This window comes from Urocampus carinirostris, chromosome 1 (genome assembly GCF_059441175.1).
Source record: "Urocampus carinirostris isolate Australia breed hairy pipefish chromosome 1, RoL_Ucar_1.0, whole genome shotgun sequence".
NCBI classification, from domain to species: Eukaryota; Metazoa; Chordata; class Actinopteri; order Syngnathiformes; family Syngnathidae; genus Urocampus; species Urocampus carinirostris.
This window is the reverse complement of record NC_142349.1, coordinates 49,325,840-49,346,680: the sequence shown is the minus strand read 5'-3', so window position 1 is coordinate 49,346,680 and position 20,841 is coordinate 49,325,840. Positions and strand designations below refer to the sequence as shown.

General features: G+C 39.5%; 2 protein-coding genes across 3 annotated transcripts; one reads left to right on the top strand and one right to left on the bottom strand.

Moving 5' to 3' along the window:
* The first annotated feature begins 6,623 nt into the window (after nt 1-6,623).
* On the top strand, nt 6,624-10,277 carry s1pr5a (sphingosine-1-phosphate receptor 5a). Of its 2 annotated transcripts, XM_088343318.1 has the most exons (3): nt 6,624-6,789; nt 7,885-8,898; nt 9,019-10,277. In XM_088343318.1, the coding sequence occupies exons 2-3, from the start codon at nt 8,121-8,123 to the stop codon at nt 9,324-9,326; spliced, it is 1,086 nt and encodes a 361-aa protein (XP_088199444.1). In that variant the 5' UTR covers nt 6,624-6,789; nt 7,885-8,120; the 3' UTR covers nt 9,327-10,277. The 2 variants fall into 2 exon arrangements, with proteins under 2 accessions (XP_088199444.1, XP_088199437.1); XM_088343311.1 differs by having other exon boundaries at nt 7,885-10,277.
* Nucleotides 10,278-11,806: 1,529 nt separating this feature from the next.
* On the bottom strand, nt 11,807-19,471 carry spc24 (SPC24 component of NDC80 kinetochore complex). The gene is made up of 6 exons (XM_088343338.1): nt 19,344-19,471; nt 17,697-17,864; nt 17,438-17,579; nt 17,191-17,295; nt 15,355-15,431; nt 11,807-15,274 (listed from the first exon to the last, which is right to left on the bottom strand). The coding sequence occupies exons 2-6, from the start codon at nt 17,854-17,856 to the stop codon at nt 15,168-15,170; spliced, it is 591 nt and encodes a 196-aa protein (XP_088199464.1). The 5' UTR covers nt 17,857-17,864; nt 19,344-19,471; the 3' UTR covers nt 11,807-15,167.
* Nucleotides 19,472-20,841: the final 1,370 nt, after the last annotated feature.

Below are 20,841 nucleotides of genomic sequence, written 5' to 3'. Positions count from 1 at the left end.
CTAGCGTGGGGCGGAGATTCGCAGACGGACTGACAATCGTAGACAGGAAGACAGGGGTTTAAAAAGAGATGAGCAGCCAATCAGCGTCCGAGGCCGTTGGCGCCAAAGGCGCAGACTCAGGTGCCCTGCATCAGTAATCATGACAGTATCAGTCTAAATTTCTAAATAAGGTACGGGCAAACTTTTTGAGTGGAGGGCTACATTGGGTTTAAGGATTTGGTAGAACAGAGCAGGCCAGGAGTGTAAAAAAAGGTTGATTCATTTTTTTGTATCTGCAGATACAGTTTCAAATGCTATTTCAAAACGAAATATCTGCATTTAAGGGCATTTCTTTATTTTTTCCCAGAAATTTGGGGAAAGTTAACCCAAGTTGAGAATCATTTAACATTTTGATCCAATTTGGTTTCGGAAGTGTGCAGGCTGTACTGTGCAGCAATTTCACTTTTAATATTAATAAGATGACAAAACAATTCAATTTCACTCCACTTGAAGTAAAAAGCACTCAAATACTGCATACGTCATCTCAGTAGGAGCAGGAACAACTGACTTCCTTTCTACAAGTTCACTTACGTCACAGGAAAGAAATGGCTCACAGCCGGGACTGATGGAACAGAACATGGAATACAGAGAACTCCCTCCCCTCCCCAAGAAAGACTGGGTGTGCCTGCTCACCATGGCCCAAAGGCTAAAGCGGCAGTGACGGAGCAGACCCCTCCTGTGAGAAGCATAAGGGCCAGTCCTGCCGCCGCGTCTTTGTGTGTTAACTAATCAGAGGCCCCACACGGGGAGCTTGTCACTTTGACTCAGCGGGGGGATTTAATCACCATACTGCTAACAGGCCTCGGGAAGAGAATTTCGACCTGGTTATCACTTCGTCTGGGGCCTGCTTGGGAGCGGTGTTGAGCATGTTACATTAAAAAAAAGTCATTAGTTATAGTTACTCACGACTTCTTCCAAAAGGTAACTGAGTCAGTAACTGAATTACTCTATCGTAAAAGTAACTAGTTACCAGGGAAAGTAACCATTGTTGTTACTTTAAAAAGATGATGTAAGTCAAAGAATTGATATTTTCTGAGCATGTACGAAACACTGCGTTACGTCTAGAGATGGGAAATCCGACAATTTTAAAAATCGGCTTTTTCAGTGCAGTTCCCCAAAGGGAGTCAGTTCTTTCGGGTCCCAAACGCCTCTTCAGGTTTTTTTTGTTGCTTTAATTCCTACATTAAACATTATTATGAATGACTTTAAAAGGGGGAAAATAAAGATAAAAGACGAAAATAGAAAAAAAGAAACAAAAGGAATAATACAAAAAAAGGAAAAAGAGAGATAAAGGAAGCAAAAGAATGAACATTTTTATACGAACACTTTAACACTGAAAAACACAGGAAATATGTTTAAAATATTCATACACCTACAAGTCAAGTCAAGTAATGTTTATTTGTATAGCCCTTAATCACAAGGAGTCTCAAAGGGCTGCACAGACCATAGATTATTGCAAACCACAGGCTATTATTACACCATCCCCTGATCTAAAACCTGCATGAGGGAAAGGAAAAACTCAAAAACCTTATCACGAGGAAAATGAAGAAACATTGAGAAGAGACTGCACATGAGGTAATCCCCCTTCCAGGATGACTAGGCTTTATATTGACCAATCACTAGAGAAATAAGGCTTCTCAGAGGGAACCAACTGTTGATTGGTTGGGGGGCAAAAGTCAGCTCATAGAGACGTTTTGTTTGCGAATGATACGAGTTGCGTGCTGTCAAATATACATTTTTCGCCTTTTCTTTTAGCGCATTAGTTAATACTATATTCGTAATGCTGGATGGGTGTAGGTTTACCTCATTATTTGTATTGACATTCGAAATATGGCGATCAAAGTTCTAGTTTTGAGTCATCGAAAATGCCAATTATTCAACCACATAGTTCTTTGTTGATGAACCAAAACCTGTTGGCAATGACTATGACATCTACTGTGACCCTTGCAACATCAGTCACGACGTCACCTTTCCAAATGAAACACTAAAACTTTGCCCAAAGGTTGCCATCTGATTGGAAGAAGGACTCAATGGAGAAGATTTGAAGATTGTAGAGCTTCTAATGGGATTACTTATGGGTCACTGAAATTACTTGAAATCAGAACACGGAAATATACAAACATTTTAAATTATGTCTGAAACAGTTTTGGATTGGAGTTTTTGTTGGAACTTCCAGTCTGTTAGATCTGTATCATGTCTGGAACTTGCACCAACTACTGTGCTAGATTTAGCCGAAACTAAATCGGGTTAGCCCTAAATGATTTTTGGAATATTTACAGAAGATCCAGTATTTTAGGATGAAGTTTAAACATGTGTTTTACCTTTTATACACAAACAGACAGATGGTCCAGACACTTGCTCTACTTTGTGGTCCACGAGACCAAGTTCTAATGAAATAAATGTTGGCTGACATTTGCTATTGTAATAATATATAATTTTGCTGCTGTTGCGTTAAAAAGGGGAGATTGTGGCTCACTAAAAAAAGGATGTTAAAAATATGTTACGACAACAAATGTTCACTGATGTACAAACAAGACACAGACGCGCAAGAGAAAAGCTTTTGGTGTAGGGGTTGAGGTTTAAATAAAGCGATCCCTGGGAATCGTCGATCGGCGCAATATCGTCGGCTTGGGGTTTTAGCGTGCCCGGGCCATCCCCGGGGGTCGCATTGCGTTAATTTGGAGCCTATCTCTGCCCTCAACTCACCAGATAAGGGTGCGCTCTTTTCGGTAGGGCTTTAAGGACACTCTGGGCTTTCTGTGGAATTCATTTCGGCCAGGGAACGGCACAATATATAGAAATACAAATAGAAAATACAAATATACAGTAGAGTCACAGAAAAACACCTTACACAATCCTCTCTCATTGAAACATCCAACAAGACCCGTGACAAAATCAAACCGCTTCCGGTGGACCCATCCAACATGGCTGACTGTTTACATTCGGGTATAAGCATTACGTCATGCAAAATCCATAAATCCCAGGTGTGGGGCAGAGTAGTCATAGACTTGAATGACTCCACATGACGCATTCCTTCCACTTGTGAGTGAATCAAAGAATCTCAATGATGACCTCATTGCGTTCCAGCAAGGATATCCCCTCGCTCGCTCCTCGATGCACAATGAGGCCGCTTCCTGTTTGGAGGAGCAGGACCCGCCCCTGTCCATGACTGGCATAACTTACTCGTCCTTTTTATTTGGTAACCCTCTGAATCTTAGAATGATGTGACCATACAATCCACGTTAGCAAAGACCAGTGATGAGCAGATGCAGATACTGTACATATATGGCCAAAAAACATTCAAATAATGTAAAGTTCATTGCCTTATTCAAACCATTGATGTGTATAACACTGGGTAAGAAACTGTTTTCGAAATCCAACATCTTAAAACTTGAAGATATGGTGGAACTTTAATGTCTATTATTAGTATACAAAGCAAGTAAACATCTAGTCCCAACAATCATTCAACAGTCGTTTTTTTTACAGAGCAGACAATTATCATCTTAAGCGAATCCATAACTTCAAGGTCCAATATTGTTGTACAATAATGATAAGACATTGTGCCACCCAAAAGGTATTCATTTATGGAAAGATTTAGATTATGACCTTAAAATTGCACTTATTTTAGATCAATTAAAAAAATTAGATACAATAGATATTATCGATAAATATGCTTAAGAGGATTAAAACATGAGAATTAGAATTTGAATTGTGTTTAGTGTCATTGATATCAACGTTTTGAAACATTGAATGCAACGAGATTAGACATAGCACCACGGGTTAAAATGTTTACTATAGAGACTTTGAAGAGAACAAATATAAAAGGATATCAGTGTGAATTGGCAAAAATAATGATGACCTAAATCAATAATAATAATGCGATGAAGATTAGTGCATTGTAACAATAGTACTCACACACACACACACATGTATACGTCCATACGTATGTATATATATATATATATATATATATATATATATATATATATATATATATATATATATATATATATATATATATATATATATATATATATAAAACACAAGAGTTTATTAAGGTAATATATGTTATTTGAGGAGCAGCACAGTGAAACAGTGGTTAGCGCGTGTGCGGCACAGTTCTGAGGTCATAAGACTGAACCTCCTGTGTGGAGTTTGCATGTTCTCCCCATGCTTGCGTGAGTTTCCTCCGGGCATTCCAGTTTCCTCCCACATTCCAAAAACATGCATGTCAGGTTTATTGGCCGGTCCAAATTGTCCCTAGGTGTGACTGAGCGAGCGAATTGTCTGTCCTTGTGTGCCCTATGACTGGCTGTCAACCAGTTCAGGGTGTCACCTGCCCACTGCCTGAAGACAGCTGGGATGGGCTCCAGCACCCCTGTGACCCTACTGAAAATAAGCAGTGCAGATAATGGATGGAATGGATGGATGGATGTTATTTGAGTCGCTAGCAGTACAATTGCAGATTTGAAATGTCACTTCCCTAATTTCTCTTTCGTGGGGTAAGGTTTTGGTTCATGTTTTAATTTGCAATATGTCTTTCCTGCAAGAAAAACAATTCTTAAAGCTTTAGGTTCAGCCTACTTCCTTTAGGTACATATTTATGCATTACATTATAGTATTGTACAACTGTACTTTTGTGCAAATATTTTTAGTTTCCTTTTGTTAATCAATGGCTGATATGGTTTTTGTGCTATGCCTAAATAAAAAGACCAAAATCAACCAACAAAAAACCGCGACTTGGACAATGAATTCAACTCTAATCTTGTGGCGTTGATTTCATTACTATACAAAACAATATTTCAGAGGCTTGAACTCCAAGTTCTGAGGTTCAGTTCTGACTGGAGTTTGCATGTTCTCTTCGTGCTTGTGTCAGTCTAGTGTTCAAGGAAGGACTCAAGCTTTTCCACCAAACATATTCTTTGCTTTGTGCACTGGAGTTCAGGAGCAAGTTGGAAGCCACAACTGTCTCTTTGGGGCAACCACATGAATACATTCAAATAATGAATACTGTACCTGCATGGAGTTTCATGAGTCTGTTCTCTTGGTTCTTTGCTGTTTCTCACTCACATGGCTATGACAATAGCTAGCACAGCGGGGAACATCGAGATAACAAACGCATACATGTCTACCTTTGCTAATCTCCGCATGTTTTGATTTGCATGACCGAATCTGAATGTCTCAAAGAACAGCAACAACTGTTTGGTATAGAAAAGACTTTTTTGACCAAGCACTGATAATTCACGTAATGTGTGTAAGACAGATTGATAAATAAATAAATGTTCATTGACAACAGACATATTTTGTCAGTAAAATCGTAAAAGTTTAAAAAAAAATGCATCATATAATCTAAGCGGAGTTATATTGACAAATAATATGTAAAATATATTCTAGATAGCTGTTTATACCAGGCGATTGACAGAAAAAGATTGTGGATGCAACATAGTAACATCTCAAATAAGCACAAAGTATGTGCCAGGAGCAAGGTAGCGACTTTTTTAGTGATTAAGGTCACCAAACAAAAAAATGTGTTCTTTTGAGCAGCGCTAATGACTGGTTCATATTTACAGTAGCTTAGTAATTTAAAATTCATAAGAATTGACTTTCCTTGGCAAGCACCCTTCCCAAAAACTCCGCATTTGTTAGTGGGATCAATAATCATTACGATCCTCAGTCAGGTCGCGGGGGTGCCGAAACCTATAACAAATATCTTCGGCCAGTGGGCAGGGGACAACCTGAACTGGTTGCCAGCCAATCGCAGGGCACTTAGAGACAGACAATTTACTCGCTCATTCACACCTAGGGACATTTTGGACCGGCCAATTAACCTGACAAGTATGTTTTTGGAATGCGGGAGGAAACTGGACTGCCTGGAGGAAACCTGAGCAAGCATGGCGAGAACATGCAAACTCCACACAGGAAGCTGCTATAAACAATATAATATTGCATTTTTTAAATATATATTATATAATATTATAAAGTTGTTATTATTGTTAGAATAATCATTGTTAAAAGATCTACTAGCTAGAACAAGTAGTAGAAAACTTACAGATCATTGACAGCAAACACTCAGTATCCTACTTGCAATCTGCATCCAAGTAAATACGAACCAGACCGCCACAATGACTTACCAGATTTGAAATTGACATTTCAAACCCGAACATTCTCAATGATGTCCTCGGTCCAGTCAGTCATTTTAATGGCTTGCTGCCACAGGTTCCTACAGGGGGTTTTAAAAAGGCCGGTTTCCACTAGGGTTTGCAAATAAAATGGTGCACTCGTACACACAACAGCTGGGCATGTTGTTTCTGTAAAATGCGCCCCTAAAAATGCAACTCAACATACAAATATTATCTGGTTTGTTCGGGGCAACAATGCGCGCGCATCCTGCGGTGATCCGGGGATGACGTAGGCTGGAAAGGGTTCTAGTAATCTGTGCATTCAAAACAACATCAACAACGTGTGTTTTAAATTAATAAATACATACATTTTGAAATATTTCAAAGATGACGTCATACTCTTCCCGAAATCCTCTCAGGCAGTCGAAAACTCGAAGAAGGGGTCACGGCGAGGCGGGGTGGGAGCAGAATGACTGAAGGACATCGCAAAATTGGGGACAGCCCACTCAGCGTGGATTGCTCTTTCCCTCTCATTCTCACTCGCTTTCCTGTCCTTCAAGGATCTCTTTACAGTCTGCCTCCGATGCTGTGAAATTCTCAACATTTATCAACTTACTCTCACATTTTACAGGTGCGTGAACATTTTGAAATCTGCTTGGATTTGTACTTGGAGGTGCGCTTGCTTTCTAAGGAACGTTCAATTTACTGGTTTCATGAGTTTGATTAACTGTTTAATAAGCAATAGGTTATAAACAAATAGGCTTGTGCGGTTGAGTCGCTTATCGTGGGCGTTTTGCGTGTGATTTCAAAGTCGAACTTGTAACTATATTGGAAAAAAAGTGTTCTTTTCAAACGATTAGCGAGCGTTTACGTGAATATACACTCACAATTCACCCTCACTATTTATTTACTGTATTCTTGTCAACCTCAGTCAACTGCTCCCATCATTAATGATTGTCATTCCCCTTATTAAGCGGTAATACACTTTACAAACACAACGCGGCAGCTATTTACTTACGACAAGACAGACTATGTAGAATAAAATAAAGATAATATATTAAACGAGGTTAATTTATTTATCAAATGAACAAGACAAACAACTATTTCAGTATCTTTAAAAGTTCTTTCCGCACTTGCAGGACATTTTGTGTTGCTTTTTATCAAGGGCGTTGGTGTAGTTTTAATAATTATTACTATTATTGAATAATTTATATCAAACTAAATCGTTATTACTGGTCCATGCCAAAACTACAGCCTTTGCTCATTAGCAGATTTTATTTTATTTTTTTGTAGGAATACTTTTAATTACTTATTTATCATACGTTTATCCGTGATCACAATATATATTTGCTGTGTTAGTAATTCCATTTTTAGCGTTCTCAGTTAAGGTTTTTTGGTTTGAACAATTTTATTGACACTATTATAGCAGATTACAGATTAAAACGTGAAACGAGGTTAATTTACAAAAACTTTTGTACATGATTTGAAATGATTAAAACGTAATTAATACATGGAAAACGTATAAAATGACACATACATTGTTATTGGTGTGTTAAACTATCCGTTTTTGTTTGTTTTGTCTTTTGCTGGGCATGATTTCCCACTATAATGATTAGTGCTTGTTTGCCAAGATTGTTAAACAATTTCATGGACAGCATGTAAAAAAATAAAGAAAAAAGTTTCCTTTTAATGTACTAATTTTCCTTTTTTGTGTTGATCTGTGCAGGTTGACTCGCATCCGCCTCCTAGCGTTGACAGCGAGGCACTGAAAATGTGATAAGAGCAAGAACGGAAATCCTATTGACTTGACCGCATCAAAGGAAACTTTTACATACCACTCTTGCACATGTTATCCGTTTAAATTTGATACAAAAAGGAAACAATGTGGATTATTGGACCCCACCTCTGAGGATTTAAAAGTGCCGCACTTTCCTTAAAAGTTTTGAAAGTTATTCTAGCGACATGTCAACAGATAGTATACACACCACCTATGAGGGGGTGGCTCCATCTGAGATGGGCATTTCGCCATCAGCTGGAAACCTGCTTCGGATGTTTCGGGAGTACCAGAGCAACGCAGTCATCCTGGAGCACTACAACTTCACTGGAAAGCTGAAGGAAAACAAGTACAAGGAAGGACTCAAGCCGGAGGCCATCGCTTTCCTGTTGGTCTGCCTGCTGATCATGGTAGAAAATGCTGTTGTGCTGGTGGCCATCTGGAAGAACAAAAAGTTCCACCTGCCCATGTACTATTTACTGGGCAACCTCACGCTGTCAGACCTGCTGGCCGGATTCACCTACATGGTCAACATCATGACATCAGGTGCCAATACATTGAGCATGACCCCCGTGCTGTGGTTCCTGCGGGAAGGCGGCGTCTTCATCATGTTAGCGGCTTCAGTCATCAGCCTCCTGGCCATCGCCATTGAGCGCCATGTCACCATGGTCCGGATGAAGCCTTACCAAGGCGACAAGCAGGGCCGGATGTTCGCTTTGATCGGTGCCAGCTGGGTGCTGTCCGTGCTGCTGGGAGTATTGCCCGTCCTGGGATGGAACTGCATGGGTCGGCTCGAGCAGTGCTCCACTGTCCTGCCGTTGTATGCCAAGAGCTACATCTTCTTCTGTGTCACAGTCTTCAGCGCTATCCTCTTGTCCATCGTAGTCCTCTACGTGCGCATCTTTCGCATCGTCAAATCCAACACGCAGCGTCTGGGCACAGGTCCGCAGAGGAAAGGCCTATACCGTAAGTCACAGAAGTACATGGCCCTGCTCAAAACAGTCACTATTGTGTTGGGGGTCTTCATTGCCTGCTGGTTGCCGCTCTTCATTCTCCTCTTGCTGGATTTCTTCTGCCCCGCCAAAGGCTGCCAGGTGCTATTCAAGGCCGACTACTTCCTGGGGATTGCCATGTTCAACTCCCTTCTCAACCCCATTATCTACACTCTGACCAGCAAGGACATGAGGAGGGCCATCCTTCGGCTGCTCTGCAGCCGCTGTCTTCTGACCAAAGACGGGCAAGTGAAGAAAATCGGAATGCCCTTCCTGGACTGCAGCACTAGCAAGACGGATGCTGCCTCCCATAGGTTGGAAGGAGTGGAGACCACAGTGTCTTCGGGGAACTTCACACCGTCTACTATAAAAGCTATCTTCCCGAAACTGTCTAAGACATGACGCTAACTTTTTATAAGACATGACCACTGACTGATGTGTGTTCTTTGAAGCGAAACCCTTTTTTCGAAAAGAGTTATGAATGTGGTATTGAAGTGGTGTTAACGTACTTTCAGTGTGACATCGCAAAAGACAGAGTTTGTCGCAAGCGTGACATGTTCTGTCGTTTGTTAACCATACATAGCTCTTAGTACGGGAAAAATAATCTTTTGACAGATGAAATAGTAACACTAGAAAGGTTCTTGGACCCTTATCCACTTATTGGTGGAGCGCCATTTCATCTCATCACTGTTGACTTTAGAGCAGAAAATGCAATGGAAAACGCTCAACGCTGTCCAGATGTTTCACACAAATTACAGCTAATTACGCTGTCCATCCAAAAGAGTGGGAGCAAAGACCCAGCATGAGGAGATTCAGCCGTATCTCTGCTCCCGGTGCAGCCGATAATGATACGTTGGCGCAAACACGGGCCTCCACACCCAATCTCAGCAGCCAAAAAAACATGTAATTTCTCCCATCTGACTTTTGGTCAGGCAGCCTGGAGACGCACTGAAGACGTCACATGGTTCTCTTGGGTGGGTTGCAGTTCTGGGGGTCCTCTAATACGAAGGGATGGATGATGCATGGCTGCAAAGGATTTGGTTTGTGGGAGCCTGAAGAGTTTTGGTAGCAGAGTTGACATTGAGGGTTTTGCCTGATTTGCACGGTCCGCCCCCCCACGGGCAAGAGGAAGCTGATGTTCAACACAACAGCAATCTGCACTGTTAACATTTGGTAGCAACATGAAAATGAGCATTTTGTCGAGCATGTAAATGTGTAAACACAATTTGTAGTCATCTTTTTTGAGGTTATAAGAACTGTTTCTAATGTAAAGCATTTTTTAAGTTATGTCAATGTGTGTATGTGTGTGTGTGTGTGTGTGTGTGCGTGCACTGAATAAACTATTTGTATTGACTTTTGTACATTTTTTAAATTGAATAAGTGAATGTGTATTTCTATTCATACTGTCTTAAATGGACAATGTGTATTAATTAGCAGCTTCTAGTAGTAACATGCACTATCATATAAGCATGCGTTTCCTTGTGCTTTATAATTGAATTGTCTTTTTGGTCATTGATATAAACGTTGTGAACATTGTATGCAATGAGATTGGACATGACACTCCAGGGTAAACATGAATACTTTAAAGGGAAAAAGATAGAGGATTTTCGGGATAAATAGGCAACAATATTTACAATGTTGTGTTTAGAGACTGTCCCAAGTTATAAGACTGAAAAATGAAAACCGAAAAACCAATGTATCGTAACAATAATGCAACGAAAAGAAATGCAATAACATTTGGCAGCAACTACATTCCCCACGCGTTTTTGATATACAGCGACATCTGGTGGTCAAATAATACACTGTCATTTAAAAAACGACCATTGTAGTTTTCCTCCCACATATTTCTGTTTTAGTCATTAATTACGCTTCTTAAAAACTTTACAATTAATGTATGAGGCTTTTCCATTAAATGACCTATTTTCAGGAGTTGTCTTGAGTAAAATAAGCCAGTTTTAAGGATTGTTTTGGGCAACATGACTCAAATTGTGTTGTTAAGATCCCATAACAAGCCCAAAAAAACTGAAAAACACGACTGTCTTTAATGTAAAAATAATATGCAAAATACTCTATCACAGTGTTAACACTGAGATTAATGAACTATTTCATAAAATTAGTATAAAGCTAGATTTGTGTTCTTATTCAACCCACAAAGTACATACATGTTTTGGGAAGTTAGACATTTATTATTCATGCTGATTTTCAATCACATATCAAATAGACAACTACAACTGAAACTACAAGACTTTTTAAGCAAACAATGGCCTCTCTATTTACCATTTATCTATTAAAGTATTCAACACCGAAGGTATGTATATCCTTACTTTTCTTTCTCCAACAATAACTTCAGATGTGAAGCGTTTACCCCATTCCTCCTGAGCAAAGGTCTCCTGTTCATTAAAATTTGTAGGCGTGTGTTATGCAATTACCTTTAAGCATACCAGATTTTCAATGCTATTTTAGTATCGTGATTTTTATGCCAACTCCATAATTTCCCAGCCCAACTGAGTTGCAATATATTTTGAAGTAAAATCATTGTCCTGTTGCAAGGTTCAATGCCTTTGTCAATGTCATTTGCATCCGCGATATCTGAGTCATTGACTTAATTCATAATATATTGCACGCGCTAAGGATTCCTTACACCTGAAGAGGCAAAACAAGCCCAGAGCGTTACTGAAAACCACTGTGCTTCACAGTAGGCAGAGTGAACTTTTCTTTATTGTCATTGGCACAAAAAGTCTCATCATTCTAGAGAACAGTATCCCAATACCTTTGTGGTATGTCTTGTCGGCGAAGGCAATGTGTGTCCCGCCACATTTTCAATTAAACTATGGGATTCCATATGAGCGTTTGGAAGTAGAAACAAGAGCTGAAAAGAGCAGTTCTGTTTCAGACTTTTAATACAAAATAAGAAACAATACAAATAATATTCTGGGCTTGCAAACAGAACAAAATCCTCTCTAACAAGCATCGAAAAAATGTCTGACCACTGTTTTTCCAGTCAAAGCAAAGGAGTGACATCTTCACAAGATACCTTTGTTAAGACAGGATATAACTGGATTTTGCAGGTGGTATAAGATAATGGCTGAATCAGAACACCCCTGGGAAATATTGCTGGGAAAGTACTGAATACACCTATACATTGAAACATCCAAAGAATACAGCAAGTAACTCCTTCGTTCAAATATATGTATATGCATAAGTTGCATTTATCACAACTACATGAATAATAAGATTATCAAACCCTAGGAATTCTTGCACTCAAGGGAGATTTTAACAGAAAATATTTTAATGTCATAGATATAACTCCTCAAGAGAGGTTTGATGCAAAGGGAAAATATGTAACATAGCTGATTGAGACGAGTGTAGACTTGCTATCAGAGTCCAATTTGGACAAAAATAAATCTGATTACCCCTAAAAGTGAACGTTTTTTAAAAATCTAAAACAGATGTTGGGAAATGACTCACAGAGGCGGGTGGCACAATTAACTATGTTTCCGGGGAAGTGAAGGACCGTGAACATGCGCCATCTTTATTCTGAGAGAAGATCGTCCGTTGACCGGCATCAATTAACTAATGATAAAATCTCCCTCCAACCCACTTGAGTAGAGTCAACAAAACCTTTTCATCTCCAACCAGCGTGTCAATTTCCTTCCGGGGGGCATTGAACCAACTTTTGCCACACCTCACTTTACACTACAAATGGAAGCCCACATTTTGCACTGTACATCTTTTTGTCTGTCCTGTCCTAGTTACCCATTTTTTTCTGCACATTTTGCCTCAGTTATTGTTTAGCAGTTTCAGACTTGTTTCAATCAAACCCAGCTGGCATTTCCACTGTTCCTTTAGCTTTAAACTAAAGAGATAGGACTTCCTTTCCGCACTATTATGACTCTTTACCATGATGCAAACATGACATTAAAAGTGCAGTTTGAGGGCTCCACAAACATCAAAGTTAAATATTTTCTTTATTAAGGAACTGTTAACAATGCACAACTGTTTTCAAACAGACCTTATGTTTTATTTTCCATTGCGCCTATCTGCTTTTATTTTACTTTTATCAGGCCTGTACAGGGCAGAACAAACCCCCCAAAAGATGAAAAAAATAATTTATTCGAGTGAGTCTCGGGAATAAAGTCCAAACATGTGGTACTCTGCTGCTATCTCCTGCCTAAAGTCATGATTGCAGGTTTAAGTTTTCAAATGATGTACCCCACCTTTAACTGACAAGAGCCATGTCAAGTCAAGTCATGTTTATTTGTATAGCCCTTAATGACAGAATCTCAAAGGGCTGCAAAGACCAGAGTTCATCACAAACTACTGACTATTATTACACCATCCCCTGATCTAAACCCTACACGAGGGCAAGGGAAAAACTCAAAAACCTCAGCATGAGGAGAATGAAGAAACCTTAAGAAGGGATTGCACATGAGGTAATCCCCCTTCCAGGATGACCAGGCTGCAACAGATGTTGTAATAACAAATAATACACAAACCAACAGGAAATATAGGTTATTCATATGCTATGGAATAGTAGTGTGTTTTAAGCCTAGATTTAAACAGTTCCACTGAGGTTGCAGATCGTATCTCAGGGGGAAAAGCATTCCACAACATCATGGCCCAAATAGAGAACGCCTTCGAAACTGCAGATCTCTTCTTGGCTCTTCGGGTTATTACACCATCCCCTGCTCTATCTATCTATCTACCCTGGTCATATCCATCGAGAGGGGTGACCGACAGCAAGACAAACACATACACAAAAAACATAGGGGGTGGAAAAAAAAAACTTACATAGTTGAAAATTGTTTGCGAGTATAATTTATCGGAGTTTTTTTCCCCCTTTAAAAGTTCTACTGTTGTAAAGCCATGCAGTTAGCTTGTTTAGCAAATAGCTTTATTTTGACATGTTACATATGGCTCCATTTGACGTATGACATCCTGCTTTCCTTGTATTATTTCTTTAGCTTGATACAAGTCCGTTTGTCACAATCCTTTTAAAACTGTGTTTTTGCTGCTCATTGGAGTTATGTTCATATCGTCAGGGGGGATTTTATGTTAAGTGCTTGGAGTGTTGAGCAAAAAAAAGATCATCATATCATCAAAATGTGATGAAGATGTAGTCAACTGTTGAGAAAATACATGATTATCAGAATAAATCTTTAATTTTGTCTTAGATAGGACTTTTTTTTTTTTACTTTAGCCACTGTTACTATTTTGCTTCTCCGTGTGTGTGTGTGTGTGTGTAATAGACTCGCCTGAACATGATCCTTTTTTTACAGAAAAAAGCTGCGAATGTCTATGCTGGCCCTGGGAGGATGAGTGCACACACAGCTTACAAACATACAACAAATGAGCTATGCTGATCATTGTTGCATTCGATTTAATTGTAAACAAAATTAAGAATAATATCTGTTGATGATAACAAAGTCATAGTATTGGGTGGTAAAATAGTTTTTTAACATAATCACTGTATATAATACTCTCACCGTATTATACCTGCGCCTCCAGACTCTGCCACAATGCCAGAAGTGACCACTAGCCGAGCAAAAGAGCGGTGCTAGGAATCAAATGGACTGAACCATTACAAGGCAGTGTAGTATTTTAGACGCGGAGTAGTTTAGATTTTTGTTTTGTTTTTCTTTTTTTATTCTTTATCTAGCGTTTTTCATCACACAGCATTTAGGCCTTTCATGTCCTTTATTTTGGGGGCGCTCAACTCCATTAGTATAAGTTGCACCAGCAATATAACACACGCAATAAACAAGTAAAAATATATACTGTAAGTTGCACTGGAATATAGGTGGCAATCTTTGGGGGGAAATGTATTTGACAATATAACTCCAATATAACCACTCTTGGGAAGGTGTGTCCGTAGATTTAAGACACAGCGACATCTAATGGCTGAGATTTAAACATAAAACTATAAAAGTACATACAGTATATACTTTTACATTTACCAGGGCCAGTAAAAAAAAAAATCTGCTAAATGTACTTGATTCAAAGTAGTTTATTTTTACTAAAATAATTAAATTGCGTTTTGGTGATATACTAGTTCATTTATTTTGCAGTTTATACCAGAATTGTTGCTGGGTGCAAGAGGTAACAATGCACAAACATGGTGCCTTGCGCAAGTATATTTCTATATCATTTTTTCAAGTCTAAAATGTGGCGAAACATTGAAGTTTACTGTAAGGGGCACTAAATGCGTCCTATGACTTTGGCCACCCAGTCCACTGCATTTATTCACCAGTCATCAGTCACAAAGCTCCATAACTGGTTAGCGATATCTTGATGAGATTTCACAGAGGTATCAACTTGGATGGGGGTCGCCACATCTTTCCCATAATGCACTGCAAGCAAATGATGTTGGAATAAGGTCCATTAAAAACACATTGAATTTATGCAAAACTTAAAACGCATTATACAGTACCTCCTTTCAGGATGTGAGGCTCTGTGTCATATTCCCACTTGATCTTGGTCATGATGTGGTACAGCTTAACAATATATCTGTTGGGTAAAAATACATGTTTCAACTACATTGGAAGAAAAACGAAAGCACTCGGGAGAATGAGGTAGTTGAAGCGAGGACGGGCGACATCGGCACGGTGATAACAGAAAACTGGCAGGGTTGCAACAATTAGTCGACAAAATTCAATAATAATCGATTATGAAATCAATTGTTTACTATGGTCCCCAGAGAAGTTTTCCCAACAGAGTGAGGCATCTTACATGATTAATATCTCTGCTGACAGTCGTTCATGCACAATAGCGTCTCTGTCTCAAGCAGTAAAAAAACGTCTAAAGATAAGGAGCATTTTAGCCTGCGTAACACAAAAAAAGAGGACCTGCATATCAGGGCAGTACCTTGGTGATGCACGAACATTTACAGAGAAAGCACGCCAGGGAGTCGAGTGAAACAGAGTCCGACTCGCCTCGGTAGGATTCAAGTAACGTTCAAGCAAACACGGTTTTGACAACATGTATTGTACATTTTACATGCGTATGTTTTTGTATAAAACAGAGCTTGAGCCTTATGCCAGACTGTGCCTCATAAATAAATTTCAAATTAAATGCGTGCAGTTGAGAATTGTTAAATTATTTTTTATAGACTTTCTAGTTGACGACTTAAAAAAATGCACATATGTCTTGTTTTATTAACTGTTCTACTGCTACTAATGGGCCTGTTCTTTGATTATTGGGATAGAAATGTTTACTTTATTTTAATTCATTATTTATCTTCCTGTCTCTAAATATGGACTAAAGGTTTATCCATAGATGTGTGTCATCTTGAGTTAACCTTGTATTTGTTTTAATCTTTTTAATATTCGTAAAAAACAATTATGTATACATGTATATAGTTTCTTAGTTTTATTACGCTGGCAACTGTGTGGACAGTAAAGTAAGAATTTCATTGTGAAGGGAATTGTCGTTGTTTACTGTGCACATGACAATGAACACTTTGAATCCTGAATCTACTGACCAATTACTGTGCCTAATTGGTTTTATATAGGGCATTATTTATTTTGGCACGAATACGCAGTCTGTTCAACAAAAGATGTATTTTTCATTGTTCCCATATTTTTTGTGTTTATTATAATTTGGCACATGATTAAATAAAATCAAAATTCTAAATTTAAGAGAAAATTATAATTATGTGATTATACAACTAATTGTTTCAACAGTCTGAGAATCAACAAAAATAGTCGTTAAACAAAGCCCTCTAAAAACTGGACATGCATGGACTTGCGCCCTCATATTTTTCATATTTAATTTCCCCCTATGTTCGGAGCCTTCGCGCTGAAAATGCTGGTCTATTAGTAATCCCAAGAGCCAAGAAGAGATTCACAGGTTCAAGAGCGTTCTCCATTCGGGCCCCGGTGCTGTGGAATGCTCTTCCCCCTGAGATTCGATCTGCAACCTCAGTGGAAATGTTTAAATCTAAGCTTAAAACACACTTCTATTCTATAGCATAAGAATAACTTATATTTTATGTTGACAATATTTATTTATTATTTGTTATTGCAACATCCATTACAGCCTCGTCATACTGGAAGGGGGAATACCTCATGTGCAGTCCCTTCTCAAGGTTTCTTCAGTTTCCTCATGTTAAGGTTTTTGAGTTTTTCCTTTCCCTCTTATAGGTTTTAGATCAGGGGATGGTGTAATAACAGTCTGTGGTATGCAATAATCTGTGATCTGTGCAGCCCTTTGAGATTCTTTGTTATTAAAGGCGTCACAAATAAACATGACTTGACTTGACACTCACATTGTGGATGGGATGACTTCAGTGGTGTCCTCTTCCACTTGGTTTTGCAAAGTTGTGAGCTCGTCATCCGGGCCCCTTAATTTTTCTAATTCGCTCTGCAGATATCTGAGGTAGAGCTTAAGGGCGCTAAGAAGAGCACTGGAGAAGGTCATTTTCCACTGAGACTTTAGTCAGATAATTGCTGTCTTCATGACTTTAAAAGCCAGGGATAGTGTGACCTGGCGCTGCAAAAACCTATGAAGGATACTGTAGTTCTGAGTCCAGCATTTGATTCTTGGCCGTGCGTTGCCTCAGCTGCTCATCTAAGCATTGCACTTCTTTTGCCTGTAGCTGCTTTTCCTCCATGTCTGTAATACAGTGGACCAGACACTCCTCTTGCCGAACCAGATCTAAAATTGAAAGTAAATTGTAAGATGAAAGCCGACAGTAAAAAAAATGAATGGACCAGTTGAACATAAAACTCAAAACAAAGCATGTTTCAAGCCAATATTTGTTAAAATCCATACCTTTCAAAATTTGCGTGACAGTCTCCCTTGTCTCAATGTGACGCTTAAATAATGCTTGCTGCTCCTTCGACATTCGAGTGAGCGACTCGGGTTGACTGCTGCACAAATCTAGCAGTGTATCGAGAAACTCCCGAAATTGCTGGACTTTGTCCTCTGACATTTTGACTACTGGGAAAAGAAGAATCACAATCTGATTACAAATATGATTTAAACTTCTTGTATCTTTGAGTTTCTGGGCATACATTTGTGACCCTTTTTTCTGCAAATGACAACCCACCATAACAAAACAGAAATGGTCACGGCGGTTTGGATTATGATGGAAATGAAATCAGACTGCAACATCATTGAATAAAAAGATCCTGTCTATTATTCTTTATTTTTCTTGTTTTGCTGATGGACGTTGCTACTACTTTAACAAAAGGTGAGAGTGTGTCACCACATCTCTAACGGTCACTGACATAAACACTGGCACACGTCAGGGATATGTGTTGAGTCCCCTGTTCAACTACCTCGACACATACGATTGCACCCATAATCACGTTAGCAACATCTTTGTGAAGTTTACAGATGACATCACGGTGGTGGGGCTCATCTTGGAGGGAGACGAGTACGCTTAAAGGAAATATGTGAGACACCTTGTAGCGTAGTGAAGTCAGCACCACTGATGAATAAACACCGCAAAAGACAAAGGAGATAATGGTGGACGTCAGGAGAACAAAAACCAAACCCTCATCATCACTGGGGGACAGTGTGGAGCAGGTATCACGATTTTTTTCTTGAAGGTCGACATAGGGGAGGGGCTAACATGGAACAACAACAGCGCATAAATCCTTAAAAAGGCACAGGAAAGACTACTTACTAAGGATGCTTAGGAAGAATAAAACAAGGCTGCTTGAACTGTATTCTTTTATCGATGCTGTGTTGAGTCCATCCTCACATACTGTGTCTGCATGGTTCACCAGTTGCAGTTTCCCAGAGATCTGCACTTCAGAGGGTGCTCAACACAGCACAGAAAATTGTGGACCGCTCCCTACCATAACTGATTAAATGTATATAGTTTGTTGTGTCAATAGAGTTCATACAATTGTAGATATATTTTTTTAAACATTGCACCCAGGTAGATTTAGAACTAAAAGATTGAAAAACAGCTTCGAACCATGACAATAGTCACCTTCAATTACGTGAAACGCGTACTCGGGAACGTGCAAGGGATAGTTGAATTTATTTTCTTTGGTTGATTCTATTCAGTCTTAGATATTTCTATACTAGTACTCTTAACTTGTTATCTTAACAGTGGTATTGTATCTTGTATATAGTTTTGCACTACCAGGGTTGTGCATTTCACATGTTGGAACGACCATTTATTATATTCTCTTATATTTGTTCAGTTTGATCAGTACTCCAATAGTAACCGTCATAGACAAAATTAAACCGAAACCTCAAACAGTTAAATCATTTTGGTATAACGATATTCTCCGATACATATCTCGCGACTGTTATGAATAGAAACATCTCTACTCATGTTTTCATTACAATGATAAACCTTTACAGCGACACTTCAAAATGAGAAATGACCTAAGCACGAGGAATTGTGAATTGAAATGTAATTTTAAGAATATCCTATCGTAAAAAAGGCAGAGTACTTACCGAGTTATGATTCAAAACAGGCGCCCGCGAAGTCTCTTAATCGCTCAACGGCTAAATTGATCGTTGCAGATTGCTACAGCCCCCTGCTGCACAGGAGCATGTATTCAAACAACACTGCAGAACTGAAACCGAGGTCTGATCCCGCTATAGGTAGACTAATACAAATCTCCATCCATTAGCTACGCTGCTTTTCCTCGGTTGGGTCGCAGGGGTGCTGGAGTCTATCCCAACTATCTTCTGGCAATGGGCAGGGGACACCTTAAACTGGTTGCCAGCCAGTCGCAGGGCACACAGGGACAGACAATTTGCTCACTCATTCACACCGAGGGACAATTCAGATCGGCCAATTCACCTGACATGCATGTTTTTCGGATGTGGGAGGAAACCGGAGTGCCTGGAGGAAACTCACGCAAGCATGGGGAGAACATGCAAACTACACACAGGAAGGCTGGTAGCTGGATTTGATCCCATAACCTCAGAACTATACCACAGACGTGCTAACCACTCCGTCTAGGTGCTGCTAAATAAAAATATATGCCATTTAAATGAACTCATAGAAATGACTCAATATCTAAGTATACCATATGAACGGAGGCCGTGGGGATGGGGGGAAGAGAGTTATTTCACGCACGTGCTTGAGGTTTACTTTTATTCTAAGATGAAAACGGTGAAAGTAAGAAATGGAATTCAGTTCAGATGCAAACCCAAAACCCCCAAAATATTCGAGTGTATCTAAGAGAGTCTCGTGCTTGCGTGCGCAAAACAAGCAGTATGACAGAGGCTGCAATGAAGATTTTACCGATTGCGTGAGCAGGTGAATATTTTGCAACACATCCACCACCTTCAACAGTAATGTATTATTAATGCCTATATTATATAAAATATTTTGAAGTTACGGACAAATGCTTTAAATATGACTAAAAACGCTAGATTTAGAAAAAAAAGGAAAACAAAACAATATGAACAATGCTCCTGCTTTGAAATGGTTTGGTCCATTTGATTCCTGTGGTTAGCACCTGTGTGGCACAGTTCTGAGGTCATGAGTTCGAACCGCCTGTGTGGAGTTTGCATGTTCTCCCCGTGCTTGCGTGAGTTTCCTCCGGGCACTCCGGTTTCCTCCCACATTCCCCAAAACGTGTATGTTAGGTTAATTGACGGATCCAAATTGTCCCTCAGTGAGAATGAGCGAGTGAGTTGTCGTCCCTGTGTGCCTTGCGACTGGCTGGCAACCGGTTCAGGATGTCTCCTGCCCACTGCCCGAAGATAGCTGGGATGGGCTCCAGCACCCCTACTGAGGATAAGCGGTGCAGATAATAGATGGATGGATAAATTGACACTGCCAATAGGACATTACTAATGATGTCCTAGGTCTAGTCAGTTGTTTTAATGGCCTACAGGCACCAGCTCCTACATTGCTTTTCAAAAGTCCAGTTTCCTCTTGGAAATAAACAAAATTGTGTTACTTAAAGTTTTTCCCGCAACACCTGGGTATGTTGTT